The 15,406-nt window shown below is 50.2% G+C and overlaps 1 protein-coding gene across 6 annotated transcripts in view; it reads left to right on the top strand.

Moving 5' to 3' along the window:
• The window catches only part of TMEM273 (transmembrane protein 273), a 34,554-nt gene that overhangs the window by 7,601 nt on the left and 11,547 nt on the right, over positions 1-15,406 (top strand). For all 6 annotated transcript variants that reach the window (XR_003905616.1, XR_003905615.1, XR_003905613.1 and 3 more), the window contains exon 2: positions 15,180-15,233. Coding sequence is in view for 2 of the 6 variants with exons in the window: in XM_029932113.1 (XP_029787973.1) it covers positions 15,180-15,233 (54 nt within the window). In the remaining 4 variants the exon portion in view is untranslated. The remainder of the gene's footprint in view (positions 1-15,179; positions 15,234-15,406) is intronic.

Raw genomic sequence — 15,406 nt, 5'->3', positions numbered from 1 at the left:
CTGGTCTCTTCATTCTCTTCCCCGAGTTCTTAACACAGCAAAAGTACTTAATTTTAAGGAAGTCTAACTTACTGATATTGTTTCTCTTACGGATTATGCCTTTGATATTACATTTGAGGAGTTTTCACCATGCACACCCTAAGTCTCCAAGCGTTTATCTTATGTTTTCTCCTAGAAGATGTCAACTAAAAAAAAAGAGCCTGAGCTAAAATGAAGACAAGAACATTGATTCGGGGCCTCAGAATCACTGCAGGGAACACGGATTTGGGCAGCAACCCACATAGTGCTCCTCCAGGGGACAGAAGTCAAGGGGGTCTAAAGAGAAAGGGAATGCTATTGTTTACAAAGAATCTCGACTGGCGTCGGTGGCAGAAGAGTAATCCTGTGAGGCTGTCGCTGAGCAGTCTCTTCCTGTGTATAGCAAGTTATAGGTGTTCAGGCCAAGTCCTTCCAATATTTGCGGCGTGGCCCAGTTAAAAATTCAGGTGAGGATGTGCATCAGGCCCATCTCCTTCATGGCCTCCTGGTTCCCTTTAAAAATTCTTTGACAGGGGCGCCTGGCTGGCTCAGTCGGTTGCACGTCTGACTTCGGCTCAGGTCATGGTCTCACAGTTTGTAGGTTCAAGCCCCTCATCGGGCTCTGCTGACGGCTGGGAGCCTGCTTTTGGATTCTGTGTCTCCCTCTCTCTCTGCTCACACTGTCTCTCAGAAATGAACAAACATTAGCAAAAATATCCCTTGACCTAAGTCACGCTATTTCTACTTCACCTTTCACAAAGTTATATAGTTTTATATTTAAATCTATGGGTTGTTTGGAGTGAGGTTAGCTCAGGATGCTTAATTGATATTGTTCTTGCTGCCTGTAGATATCCAGTTTCTCCAGAAACATCGGTGGTAAAAACAATTCTTCCTCTATTGAATTGATTTTTCTCCCTTGTCAGAAATTGGTTGATCATACTTCTATGGTATTTCTGGGTCGTATTTTCTTTTCCATTGATGTGTGTGTCTGTCTCGCTGCCAATACCACACAGTCTTGATTTCTGAAGGTATACACGTTTTAAGATGGTAGAATGATTCCTCCTACTTTACTCTTACTTAAAAAAAAAAGTTTTTAACAATTATATTTCCTTTACCTTTCCATGTAAATTTAAAAATAATCTTATCTATTTTGACAAAAGAATCTTGCCAGGAGTTTGATAGAAATTACATTAATTCTATAGATCAATTTGGGGAGACCGGACATTTTTATTATGTTGTGTTATCCATGAACTCAGATTGTATTCCCATTTATTAAGATTCTTTATTTCTCTCATCACTGTTGTGGACGTTTTTAAAGTGTTTATTTATTTTGAGGGAGAAAGACAGAAAGAGAGAGAGAGAGAGAACTGGGGAGGGGCACAGAGAGAGAGAGAAAGAGAGAATCACAAACAGGCTCCGTGATGATGTTGAGAAGCCTTACGTGGGACTTGAACTCACTAACCATGAGATCTGAAAGAGGGGAGCATCCTGTTTCTCACTATTAAGGATGATGTTAGCAGTTGTGTTTTTTGGTATATTCTTAATTACGTTGAAGCTGTTTCCTTCTTTTCCTAGTTTTCCAAATATTTTTTATGAGTGGCTGTAGAACTCTGTCAAATATATTTCCACACATGGCTTGATATGATCATGTGATTTTATTCTTTAGTTTGTTAATATGGTGGATTACATCAGAGGATTTTTGAATATCCAACTAGCCTTGCATCCCTGAATAGACTCCCTTTGGTCATGATGTATATAATTCTTTCATTTTGCTGAATTCTACTTGATAACATTTTGGAAAGGGGTTTTGAATCTATATTCATGAGGAATAGTGGTCTGTAGCTTTGTGGGGTTTTTTGCACCATTTTTTCTCTGGTTTTAATGTTTACGTAATGTTTGCAAAATGAATTAGGGAGTGTTCCCTCCTCTTCTATTTTCTGGATGGGATTTGTGTATAAATGATGTAAATGTTTCTTTAAACATTTGCTAGCATTCTTCTCTGAAACTGTCTGAGCCTGCAGATTTCTTTTTTGGGGTTGGTAGGTTATGAATTCAATTTCCTTAATAGTGACAGGGCTATTTGAAGCGTCTATTTCATATTGGGTGACTTGTGACAGTTTGTACTTTTTGGGGAATTAATTAGGCTGTTTTATCGAAGTCACCCAGTGTTTATGTGTAGATTTGTTCATAGTGTTTCCTTATTATCCTTCTGATGTCTACAGGGTCGGTAGTGATACCCTTGTTTCACTTCTGATGTTGGTAATTAGTGTCGTCTCTCGTTTTTCCTTTGTCAGTCTTGCTAGAGGTTTGTCAGTTTGATCTATCTATTCAAAGAACTGTTTTTTTGTTGTCATTTCATTGATTTTATCTATTTTTGTTTTTAGTCTCATTGACTTTGCTCTTGTCTTTATCATTTACTTCCTTCTGCTTTTTCTAGTTTTTGATGTTCTCCTGGTTTCTTCAAGTGGGATATTAGATTATTGTTTGAAGACTTTTCCCTTCTTCTTACATAAGCATTTGTGATATAAAGTGCCCTCTCAGCACTGCTTTACTGTGTCTCACAAACTCTGATTTGTGTGTCTTCATTTTCATTTGGTTAACAAATATTTTGATTTCCCTTGGGACTTGCTTTTTTGACCCATGAATTACTTAGAAGTATTATTTGTTTCCAAGCATTTGGGAACTTTCCTGCTATCTTTCTACTGTCGATTTTTAGTTGAGTCCATTGTGATCACACTTTGTATGATTTAAGTTATTCTAATTTTGTTGAAGGTTTGATGCAGAATATAGGCTAGATATCTCGGTATATCTTACATGAGGGCTTGAAGAGAATGTGGTGTTGGGTCCTGTGACTTGATAGTGTCATTGAATTCTTTTTATATTATCATTGATTTTTTTTTTTTTGTCTAGTTGTTTTATCACTTGTTGAGAGAGGGTTATCAATGCCTTTATTTATTTATTTATTTATTACTTATTTATTTATTTTTAATGTTTATCTTTGAGAGAGAGAGACAGAGCGCAAGCTGGGGAGGGGCAGAGAGGGAGACACAGAATCCAAAGCAAGCTCCAGGCTCTGAGCCTGATGCAGGGCTGGAGCCCACAAACTGCGAGATCATGACTGGAACCGAAGTTGGACAGACAACCGACTGAGCCAGGCAGGTGCCCAGATCAGTCTTTAATTGTGTGTCTATTTTTTCCTTTCAGTGTTATAAGTTTTTGCTTCACATATTTTGTAGCTCTGTTGTTTGATTACAGATATTTAGGATTACTATGGCTATTTGGTGGATCGACTCTCTTATCATTATGTAATGTAATCAAATGTGATGCAATATCTCTGGCCCTAATACTTTCCTTGGCTCTGAGATGTATCTGATATTAATATAACTGACGCCTCTTTTCTTTTTGTTAATGCCTGCATGGCGTTTCTTCTTCCATCCTTTTACTTTCAACCTATCTACATCACATTTGGGGTGAGTTTCTTATAGACTGCATGTGGTTCAATCAGTTTTTATTTAGACTTTATAAATATGTTTTTAATTGGTATACATTTGTAGTTTACATTGTGTTATGTTTGAGCTTTCAGGCTGTCACTTTATATTTCAATTTCTCCTTGTTCTCCGTGTTTTATTTCTCTTTTCCCTACCTTCCTGTGTGTTACTGGGACATCTTTTAGAATTCAATTTGATTTGTCTGTAGTGCTTTTGAACATATTGCTTTCCATAGCCTTTTTAGTGGTTGCTATAGGTATTACATTATGTATACATGACATATCACCATCTACTTTTGTCAACATTTTCACAGTTCCTCTGAAAAGAGGAAATTGTGTCTCCGTCCCTTTCCCCTCTTCAACGTTTCCTCTACAGATACTGAGAACTACAATAGCCTGGACTGTCACATGTAATTTAGGAATCCTAGAGAGGGAAAGTCTGTTTTATTGACTCATATTTTTATGAGCTGTGACAGCCACACTACGACCTCAAGCCACATGCTGTGCCCATGCGGGCTCCCGAGGCTTCTCTACATCGTTTAGAATCTTCTTATGCTTTTTTGTTGTCCTATAACGTCTAGGCTTTACGCTATACTTAGTGAGAGGAATAGGGAAAAGTAAGCCTATTCTAACTTTCCAGAGATGGAGGCCTGAAATGAGATTTTAAGCGCCTGGCAGATGGGTGATTTGGAGGTAGCTCTTTGGGGAGGGGGTCTGGGCTACTTGACATCTCTCAGACACGCGGCACTGATCGGGGGGATCCTGAGGGGAGAACGTGCCCCACGGGGTAAGGGCAGGTGGGGTGACCTCAGCAAAGTGCCTGCCATGGTCTATGGACCCTGGACAGAAGCTGGCCCGGCTGGCACACAGATTAGCAGACTTTTTCACGCACTTCCAAATTAAACCACTTGTGCTTCTTCTTTAAAGTCACTGTAAGCATCTCTGTCACATCAAGACCCTCATTTATCCTCCAGAATTGCTTGAACTGCTCCTTTTATTAAATTTGATTCCATTAAATAAGGGGCTAATGGTTCTCAGTAAGATGAACCGGCTTGCTTTCTCCTGCGCGTCTGAATAAAACGGAGGAGCGGCTGGGGAACTTCTGCCTGGGATCTGGCTGGACCCCCTCAGAAACCGAGGCAGACCTTCGGGCCATGTTGTCAAGGAGCTGCTGTCTAGCGGAAGGTGAAAGGCATGGAGCTGGGCTCCTGGGCCATCCTGCTGTCCTGGGACATATGGACACTGGGGCTTTCTCTTTCAGTAAGCAAATATTGATTTTCACTGGGCTCTGCTGCTACACAATGTCAGGCTCCTATCTGAAGGAATTGATAGTCTGTAGGAAGGACAGTTGCAATGTGGTGTGTTGAGTGCTGAGATGAAAAAAGCATGGAGGAAAACAGAGAAGCCTCTGATCCATACTAGGGTGTTGGGAGGACTTCCTGGAGGAGGAATCTTACTGAGTGAGAGTTGATCATGGCTGTGCCTGTCTAGCTAAAATCCCTTATCAGCCTCCCCCTGCCGCCAGGACAGGCCTCAGTATTTAGGATGTCCACAGGGCCTCCTCAGCCCCTTCGCATGCCCCGCCCCGTGCTTCCGCGCCCCAGCCCTGTGGGATATCTGTTAATTTCCTGCCCCATCCTGAAGCCGCCTCGTGAATGATCTGCTCTGTGGGATTCGTGCCATCGTTCCCCAGAGCCCTCTGGGAGACGCTGTCTCACAGAGCTCCTCACAATCCTAGTGGCATATCTGTCTTCATGTGTGCCCATCGGGGATCTCTTTCCTCCCTGTACTGTCACTTCTTTCGGGGCAGGGATCTGGTGTCTCTCCAGGCCACTGCCCAGTGCATGCCCAGGAACCGCACTGGCTGGTGAGTTTACTCGTACATGAAGCGAACCTCCAGCTTCCAGGGGCCAGTCTGCAGGAATGGGGTGCGGGAACACATCTGTTTGGGACAGGAAGGATGGAGCGCTAGGAAGAGAGGAGAGCCCCTGCTGAGGCAGGAGCGGGAGGGTGGCCTGGCCTGGGGTTAAGGGGCGGGTGGAATAGGGCATGAGGCTGAGCAGTGAGCACAGGCTAGTGGAGGAGGGCTTGGTGAGCCAAGGGGAGGAAGGTGAGCCTTATCCCGTTGGGCATGTGCTGCAGCCTTGGAGGAGGATCCTGCCAGCTGCAGTGTGGCTGGTGGGCCCTTGTGGGTGTCCCTCCTGGGAGAGAGAAGACAGGGTGCCTTTGTCTAGGGCCACACCCGCAGGGTCTCCCAGCTGGAAGGCCGCATTGCACGCCTCATACCCACTTCCCCACTGGAGGCGGCGTGTGGCCGGAGGTGTTTGTGTCTGTCGTAACCTGTGGTTGGCCCGTGCGGAGCCCCACAGAAGAGAGGATTGGTTGGGGCTGACCCTGGGAAGGCTTCAGGAGACTTTCAGAGAACAGAGACCCTCCCATATTGCAGATGAGCCCTTACTCATTGAGCCCCACCTGACATGTTGAGAAACTGTCCAGCCTGTGTGCTGGTGTGAGTCCCTAGTCTGGAACCAGGCTGACCCAGACACAAAGCCCAGGATTCTTCTATTCAGGCATGTGACCCTGAGATGGCCCCTCGCCTGCTGGGGCTTCCTGTCCCTACTCTGGCTGGAAAGGGCCCCCATATCATACACATATCCAGATACAAAGACTTCGTTTTATCTTGTAGGTCTTATAAAGCGTTTCCAAAGTTCGAGAACTGGCTCAGCAAGCACTCTTATGGAATGATGGTGACCTGTGTGTGCACCAGGCAGCCCAAAGTGATGGTGGTGTGTCCAGAGAGGGAACCCAGCCCTGTTGGGGCCTGGAAACTTGAAGGCAAGGGAAGGGCTGCTTTTATTTCAGTGGCCAACAGGCATTCCTTGGCAGATGCTCAGAATATCTCACTTCCTTCCTCCACTTGGCAAGAGGGTTTGGGAGGCGCACCTCAGCGCTAGCCAGAAGTCCAGGGAGGAAAGCAAGGTGTAGGGGAGGAGGCCACTGGGAAGGCTGACTGCGCCCTGTCCTGAGTCCCTCAGGGTCCCAGCATTCCAGGAGGCCCAGGCCAGGCCCCACATCCTCCTGTTCTGCCCGGAAGACCAGCCAGCCTTCAGGTCCTCATCAGCGAAGAGATTTCCTCTCAGAGAGCTAACCCATGGGGAGTGGACAGTGGGACCCTGAGGGGCAAGTGGGCTGGGCCACGCGTGGCTTAATCTGGAACTTTTAAATAGTGAGATGTGTGGGGTGCCCTTGGCCCTGCAAATTTTAAGAAGCTTCCTTGAAAAACAAATGACTGGCACAGACCCTGGCCCACAGTAGAACTCGGAGAACCTCTTTCCTGGTGGATGGAGGCAGGCGGTGTGGTATTGCCAAGCCCCTGGGGCTCCCGGGTGGACTGGGATTGCTGTTTCTGCTGCAGTGTCACGGTCCTTTCCCCGTGGGCCCGGCCAGCTGTTGTCCCACAGCCCCGCCCCCTGGGCACATGCTTCCCTCTGCCGGGTCCCTAAGGACTGCGGAGCGGAGCTTCTCAGAGGCTGAAGAGCACAGTATGAATATTGCATGAATAATAATAACCCCACCACTTAGCGGTTATGCAGCGTTTTCCCCTTCCACAATACTTTACCATCATTAATTAGTTATTCTGTACTGTTTCCAGCCTTCCCCGTGCTCTCTGCAAAGGCACTCTTGCAAACCGGCCTTCTCTGGTCTGAAGCCCCCAGGTTGAGTGGAGGGGGTTGTCCCCCACCTGGAATTGCAGACCCTTGTGGATGCCTCTGCCCGGCTTTGCCACTTCTGATAAGGTTGATGGAGAGGACAGTGTCCTTTCTGACCCGAGTTTCTGTCCAGAGCTGCTTCCTGGTATGCTCTGTCCCCTGCATTTCCCACAGGCTCTAGGAAAGCCGAGAACTCCGTCTCAAGTGGGGGGCTGGGAGGCTGTGCCGGAGGGTTCCTTCCTGCACCTCAGTCTATGCCCACACACCTTTGGGGGATCCTCGCAACACTGCTGTGTGGTTCAGCAGTCTTCCTGTGGTCAGCCCCATTGCAGAGCGGCCACCGAGCTGCGAGTCCTGTCATGTCTGGCCCAAGGCCGCTGGCTGAGCAGTGGCAGAATGGAAACTCCGATGTCCTGGTTCTAAGTATCATTCCTTTCTACCCACTGTGCATTCAGTCATATGAAGCTTTCATGCCTCCACAGAGACACTGAGAGATGGACCAGCGCCCTCAACCAGTGTGTGTAGGATTAGCTGGGTGTCCCCACGGTGGGCCTCTGGGCCTGCCCTCCCCGGACACCACCCACCCCACCAGGGCAGCCTCCCCCTGGCTTCCAGCACCTCGGGCTCCCTCAAAGTTTCAGCAGCAGCCCTGCTAGGTATGACAGCATTCGATGTCCCCACCTTCTGGCCAGCGTGGACTTGGGACACTCTGGGAGGCCCTGCCCCTTTGGGAGTGCTTCTCATTCCTGGAGTGCCCTTGCCCTTGGTACTACCTTGGGCCGAAGCCGGCTCCCGGCCTCCAGTCCCTCCATTAGCCTGGAAAGGTATTGATCAGTTTGGCTTCTTTAGCTGAGTGTTTTAATCCCCGTGTGTGAATCTTTAAGAATTAATTAGCAAAGATGGCTCAGGAAAAACAAAGTGGGCACAAGTTTTGATACTGTCTGGTCACCCACCAGTATTATTTTCCTCTTAATTAGGATGCTATTTCTGGAAGCTGGAGGCATTTTCCCTTGTGTTTTGGAGCCTGGGGTCAGCCCCTCTTTCTTCCTGCTGGCCTCCTGACTCTAGTTCCTGCTCATGGTGGCTTTGTCCTGTCCCTTCCTCATCCTCTGGGGAACCCTGGGAGCCTCAGTTTACCCATGCACATTTGCTGTTCTGCCTCACGGAGCTGCCTTCTCCATTCCCAAGCCTTGGCTTCCCATCCAGCTGCTTGGCCTTTGCTGGTGCCTTTTCCTCTGCCTGGACACCTTCCTTGCCTGGTTCGACTACATGGCCGCTCCCACCCCCCCCCCCCTGTCTTCACTAGGTCCTACTTGTCCTTTCATTTTTAATTTAAAGAATGCTTATTCCAGGGATCCTTCTCTGACTCCCCTGGGCTAGGGTGGACCCACCTCCCTTGGTCTGTCTGGATGGCTGTGGCTGCGTGTTTCCATGTGTTACGGGGACCCCATGCGAGGAATACCCAGCTCAGTGTGCATCTGCAGGCACCAGAGTTCATGGCTGCAGCTTCGGTGCTGAGCTGGGTTTGCTGAGCTGGTGGTCTGACTCCTGACCCCCGCTTGGAGCTGTCTTTGCCTGCTGTCCTTTCTCCACAGCTTTCCTTTCGCTTTCTATCTCTGGAACCTGCAGGCTCTGGCAGGTGTGGGCTCTGCCTCGGGTCTGGGAGCTTGCATGGGAAGGGAGGAGTGCCTCGGGCCTGGGAGAGGAGTGGCCGAGTCCTGGAACTGGTAGCTGCAGTCAGTCTAACAAGATCGGAAAAAGGTATTGAGGAAGAGCGGTTTCAGTGGTTCCCAGGCTTGTGAACAGGGAGCCTAAGGTTTCTGTGAATTAGAGCTGTGTCCAGGGAAGGCTCTAGACCCCAGCACGTACCGAGCAGCCGCCTGTCGCTGGAGTGCCCTATACCCAAGCCAACCCAGGGCTCCTCTGGTGTTCCGTTCAGGAGAGCCTCCGTCCCTCATTCGGACCTCATGTGCTTAAATTGTAGCATCAAACAGCCCCCTGGAGGAGTGAAAGGGCCAGGACCATGCATGAGCTCTGTGGAAGGGGAGGGGTAACAAACGCCCACAAACAGCAAACCAGCTCAATGAGAGAAGCACACCTCATGGTCTGCTGGGGCCCCCAAGGTCAGCTTGCATTTCAGGGGGGCTCAGTACAAATGAGCAGAAAGAAAGAACCTGTCTAATTGAGTCCTTTCTACACATGTGGCTCTTACGTCCCCATTTTTGGATGAGAAAAGCAAGGCCCAGGATCAAACCGTGAGTGAAAAATATCTGGACTGTTTGCTTCCCATCGGTACTTCCAATTCCCATTCTGGTCCTTTCTCCCAGTGGGGTCCTGGCTGCCCTTTACTTGACCTGAAACCTTGGGCAGGAAAGACAGAGGCATCCTCAGCAATAGCAGCCACGCGTGTTCACGTGTGTTCACGTGTGACCTATGTGTTCCCTGTGTGTTGCATGAGTGTTTCCTGTCTCAGAGTTACAGGAGCAAAGTCACTCTTCTCTCTTTGGCTGAACTTTACTTCCCTTCGAGCCCTCGTTATCACTCAGTACTAGATAATCTTATCACTTGAAGCCACTTCTGGTTTTATGCTCTGTAGTTTTGGGGTCACTTCCCAGTCAGCTCAGGGTTCTCTCTTTCTACCTTCTCTCTGCATCTCACAGGAAGAGACTCTAAGCGCCAAGGAATCTCAGATATCATCCTGGTGCTGGAGGGAAACTGCTTATTCTGAAGAGGGTCCTTTGTGCCACAGAACAACTTGCTGGGCAGTGTGAGTGGAGCAGGGAGAGAAGTGTGACAAGGTGGCAGAGGTGATCCCGAACAAATGGAAAGAAGGAGGACTTCCTGAAGAGGGGGCTTTGTGCTAAGACTTTTTTTTTTAAATGTTTACTTATTTGAGAGAGAGAGAGAGAGAGAGAGACAGAGAGAGAGAGAATCCCAAACGGGCTCCACACTGTCAGTGCAAAGCTTGATGTGGGGCTTGAACCCACAAACCGTGAGATCATGACCTGACCCAAAGTGGACACTCAGCCGACTGAACCACCCAGGTGCCCCTGTGCTAAGTCTTGAAGGAAAGTAAGAGCTTTCCATATGATCAAGGAAGGCATTGCATCAAAGACAGCAGCATGCGCCAAGGCACACAGGTGCAATGGCGGCTCTGCCTGCTGATGCTGGTTGGGTTTATTAGAGGCTGTGTTGTGAGCAGCTTGTTCACAGCCAGCCTCCTCTGCTCCCCTCCCTGCCTTGCCAACCTGATTTCCAGTGATGCTCTATGAATACCTGCCACCCCAGTCATCAGGACTCTGCTGATGGCAGGCGACAGTTACTTAGCTTGGATTAGATTAAGATAAAGAAAGTGTTTCCTTTCTAAGTGACTGAAAAGTCAAGAAGAGGTGTTTGAGGCACAGTTGGATTCAGGCACTCAAAAGCTGTCTTTAAGATTTGATCTCAGATTGACCCTCTTTGAGGCACAGTTGGATTCAGGCACTCAAAAGCTGTCTTTAAGATTTGATCTCAGATTGACCCATTGGGGGCTTCAATTCCAGCAGATTCTTTCCATCCCCAGTGGGCCTCCCTCACAGCCCCACAGTTACCAATTCCATAAGGTACCCCTGTTTTTCCATATTGCCCTCCATGTCCCAGAGTGGAGTCTTATTGGCTGAATTGGATCACCTGCCCCACCTCTCATCCAATCACTGCTGACAGGAAGATGGAATATGCTAATTAATCAGGTAGGGTTCATGCATTCATCCTGGAGCCAGCCCTTGGGGAATCACATGGAGGTGGTGGAAAGCCAAGATACTGCCAGCAGCAGAGGGGTTGTGTGTGTGTGTGCACCTGCGTGCACGCACGCGCAGGCCATACAGCAAGTGTCCATTCTACACACCCCCATTTAGACTTGTTCTAGCTGCTGGAGACAGAAGTTTGCGGGAAGGTGCTGGACATCGCTTTTGACACTCCAATTTTTCTTTTTGTCTCCCTGGTCACTCTGTAAGCACACTGTAGGCCCGTCATGCCTATGTGTGGACTGTGTTAGGAGATGATGGGTGCCTGTCTAGACATTTGAAACCCTTTCCTTCGGCTGGGAAAGTTAGAATCCATGAGATCTAAAGTTAGGAGCCATTCTGCAATATTTAAGTTCCAGGATGAAAATGACCAGGCATCAGTGGACAAACACTGAGGGCAGCTTCTCTATTTTTAGTTCAGTTACTTATAGAACAACATCTGAGTTCTTGCATACCCACTGCCCCATAACAGGAACCACATCGCTGGATTCTGCCCAAATAAGGGTGGTGAGGAGTGCCAGCCCCATTGAGGGTGGGCCCGACAGGTGTCGTGGCCACTGCAGGAGGTCTGGACATCAGGGATGGGCTCTCAGTGGGTCAGATTCCAACTGAATGGGGCAAAGCCGAGCCGCGTCCTTTGCTCACTTGCAGAGAGCAGCCCTCTTGCTGCCTTCCCCTGAAGGCTGCCCTCTCATGCCCCAGGGGAGGGGACCCAGGGAGCCTCAAGGCCTCAGGACCATTTCCTTCCCATTTGGAAACCACTTGCAGAAGCAGACTGTGCTCTGCATGACTGAGGGGGGAGGAGCTACAGAGAAGAGGGCTGGAGACTGGCTATTTCGGCAGGGAGAGCCATCATCCTGTCTTCTGGAAGCATGTTCAAATAGGGCAGGATGAGGAAGCAGGAACCTGGGCAAGTGTAGCCTCAGGTGTGTGGTGTGGCGAGAGCACCTGGGCACAGAGGAAGACTATGAGGGTGGAGACCCATCCAGAGGCAGCCCTTTGCTCTCCGTGCTAGGCGGCAGCAAAGGCTGGGCTCTGAGACCTCTGCCCCTGCCCCTGCACCTGGTTCAGTGTGGGCAGTCCCTGGAGTAATGTCAATTCAGATGTGGCCAGCACTGCGCCCACTACCGCCCGGTGAACCAGTCAGCACAGCCCCTGCGTGGTCCCAAGGAGACTGGCCTTGTTACACCCGGGCCCTGCTCAGCCCCCTTGGACTCTCCCCGGGGTTGGAGAGTCAGTCCTCTGCATGCTAAGCTTCCTCCTCCTGCTTGCAAGAGAACCCAGAAAATACCAGCTGAGAATGTGCCCTGCAGCTTCCTCCTGGGGCTCTCACAGGTGTCAATGCAGGGGAGCATTGTGGCTGGGCTGCTAGGCCCATCCATCCTCCAGCTCCTTTGCAGAACCACGACAAAATAGCACTGGGGGCTTGCCAGGGGTCTATGTCCCAGAAGGGGCTCCTCTAGCTCAAGACGCTGGCAAGAGGGTGGTAGGTCAGCTGGGCTACCGTGCTTATGACAGATCCTCACCCAGGGGCTTGTTAGAGCGCAGGGCAGAGACACGGAGCACAGGGGGAAGGCTACATGGAGGGAGTTCCCTCCCCGAGGAGGGGAAAGGCTGCCGCCGAGTGGCCATCTGGCTGGCTAGCAGGAACAACTGGGACCGGATGTGTCCACTGCCCGGGTTCCTGTGGCTGCAGCTGGAAAAGCAGTGGCCCCACGGAAGGCATTCACTCCGCCCCTGACCTCGGACATGATAGGAGAGCCTGAAGCCTAGAGAGCCAGGGCAGGACCTGGCCTTTTGTGACACTACATGTTCTTTCTCCTCTTTCCTTCTCAGCCCTGCTGCCAAAGGTCTGAGCTCCCGTGGTAAAGGCTCCGTGCGTCCCTGCGTGGCCATGCCTCTTTGTGCTTCTTTCTCTCTGGTTCTCTGACTTTTTCCATCTCACTCAGTGCTCTTTCTTCCTTTTCTATTCAAATTTCATCTTGGCATGTTTATAAAAACATGCATAAGCTGCATGCTCCACATGGAGAGGGATGGTATCAGGGGGAGGACCAGGAAAGACTTTCACGTGTGAAAGGGGTAGAGGAGACACTGTCCCTTTGTGGGCTTGGCTCCACTTGCTGATGTCCTGCCTTGCCCTCCCCCCTGTCTCTTGCCTACCAATGGCAGAGAGGGACCAGATTGATGTCAGGAAAGGAGCCAAGGTGAGCACGCAGCTATGCAGCCCTAAAGTTTGGGCAGCAGTCTGGAAGTCAGCTCCTAGCCCAGCCCCTCATAACAAGCCCATCTGTTATGTGCAACATCCAAGATTTTGTCCCATCGCTGGACTAGTTTTCAGCCTGGCTGGAGCAGCAGGATTAATGTAAGGAATGTAAAGAAACAATGAAGCTCAGTGGGAGCTGTGCTGACATGACCAAGGTCATATTGTTTGTGGGGGTGTCTGTGGTGTGCGTGTGCATGGATGGGCCTCAGTTAGGGGTGTGCATTTCAGAAGAAAGACAGAAGTCACTCAGTTTCCAAGAGGACATGTGATTAGAGCAAGGCTGTGTACTTTTGCTTCATCACTCCCAGCTTTATCCATCTACGAGGTGAGGCCACCAGAAAATCCTGACCTCCATTACGATGATCCTTTTCCCCGCAAACACACGCAGAGAATGTGCCCTGCAGCTTCCTCCTGGGGCTCTCCCCAACACACCACCCCAGGCAGCACTGAATGTTGCCGGCAGATGTGGCCCTTGTGGGGAATGTCTTGACTGAGCCAGTGCCTCGATCATCATTCAGCCTCCCAGAGGTGGGGGGTTGGGAAGTGAACTTGTCTTGCAGTTCACCTGGGGAAGACCTGGCCCCTCCCAATGAGGGTTGTGACACTTCTGGCTTCTGCCTGGACGCTTATACCTAGAACCAGGTTTGGGTCTCATCACCCACCCACTCACCCAACCCAAGCCCCTCCAGCCCTTGGCCTTAATGGTTGTGGGGTCATTTTTTTAGCTCCCTGGGATTTGAGCTTGCAGGGCGTCTGGGGCCTTCAGTGCGAGTGACGTGGCTCAGACCCTGGCCTGCCATGTTCCACTTCTCCTGGCCTTGGGGCCTGTTATCAAGCCTTCCACGGCACTGGCTCCTCGTTCATCAAAGGGAGATGATACCAGCCTATTTCACACAGTTGTCACTGCGAGTATTAAATGTATTAATGCGAGCACCGCACCCAGTACCGCCTCAGAGTAAGTGGCCAATTAATGTACGCCTTCCTCTGCCTTAGTTCTTCTAGGCCTATCTGCAGGGACCATGGCCCCGGCTTGGGAGCCATGTCTCCGGATGGAAGGTGTCAAACCCTGGCCCGAAGAGGGAGGCACCCTTGCAGAGTGCTCTGTCACCATTATTCACCCATTTGGGGAACATCTGTTAACATCTCCTCCGTCCCAGATGCTGTATCAAATACTGAGGGTAGAACCCCCCTCCAACAGGGCATGGAGAGCACAGTGGGGAGACTGGCTGGAAGATGCAGTCAATGGATTAATAGCTGAGAGACTTAGGACGCAGGGTGCCTGGCACACGCAGCACCCTGTAACATTGTTAACTGAACGGTGTGGTCGGGTATGATGGCTTCACAAGGGAGGGGTGGGAGAGCTGGGGGTGTGAGGGGAGAAGGGAGAGCGTGCAGTGGGGCAGCTGAGGCCGGTGTGGGCCTCGGGAGGAAGAACACAGAACCAAGGTGAGGGGAAGGAGGAGAGGCGAGAGGAGAAGATGGGGCCAGGCAGAGGGGATGGCCCAGGGGCAGCAGAGTCCAGGGACTGGGTGGGGGACTGAAGGCAGTGCAGTCTAGCTGGGGTGAGCCAGTTTGTGGGAATGACAGAAGATAAAGCAGCAGGCAAGGGTCAGAATTTGGGTCTTGGAGACCATGTTAGAGAGCTGGCTGAACCCCGAGGGCACTTGAGGGAATCCCGCTCCCCGTGTGGGGTCGGAGCAGGGCTCTAACAGACCTGCAAAGCTCCAGGACACCTGTGGCAGCCAGCAGCCCACCTCTGTGTTTGGAGGCTGGAGACCAAGCGGGAGGGGTACCCATGTAGGTCCTTCCCAGGTGTGGGGGAGGGAGCAGCAGGGGACAGGGCGTCGGCCCTCAACCCCTGGCCTGACCGCAGCCACCAGTTTTGTTCTAACCAGAGTCTGGGTTTTCTTTCTTTACAGATGTTGGAGGAGCTCAAGTGTTAGCAACTGGCAAGTCTGCTGGGGCCGAAATTGGTAGGTGGCTGCCCAGCTTCCTCTGTGTGCAGGGCTGAGGGGCATGAGGACACTCGAGAAGGCATGGACAGGTGAAGGCATGCAGGAGATGTGTGTGGCTGGCTTCCTGCTAGTCATCCCAGAACAGGAGCAGTGCTCACCTCCAGACCTGCCCAAGGAGCTAACACAGCTTT

The sequence above is a fragment of the Suricata suricatta genome, chromosome 2 (genome assembly GCF_006229205.1).
Source record: "Suricata suricatta isolate VVHF042 chromosome 2, meerkat_22Aug2017_6uvM2_HiC, whole genome shotgun sequence".
Classification (NCBI taxonomy): Eukaryota; Metazoa; Chordata; class Mammalia; order Carnivora; family Herpestidae; genus Suricata; species Suricata suricatta.
The sequence above is the reverse complement of the archived record's forward strand: the minus strand, read 5'-3'. Positions and strand labels throughout refer to the sequence as shown.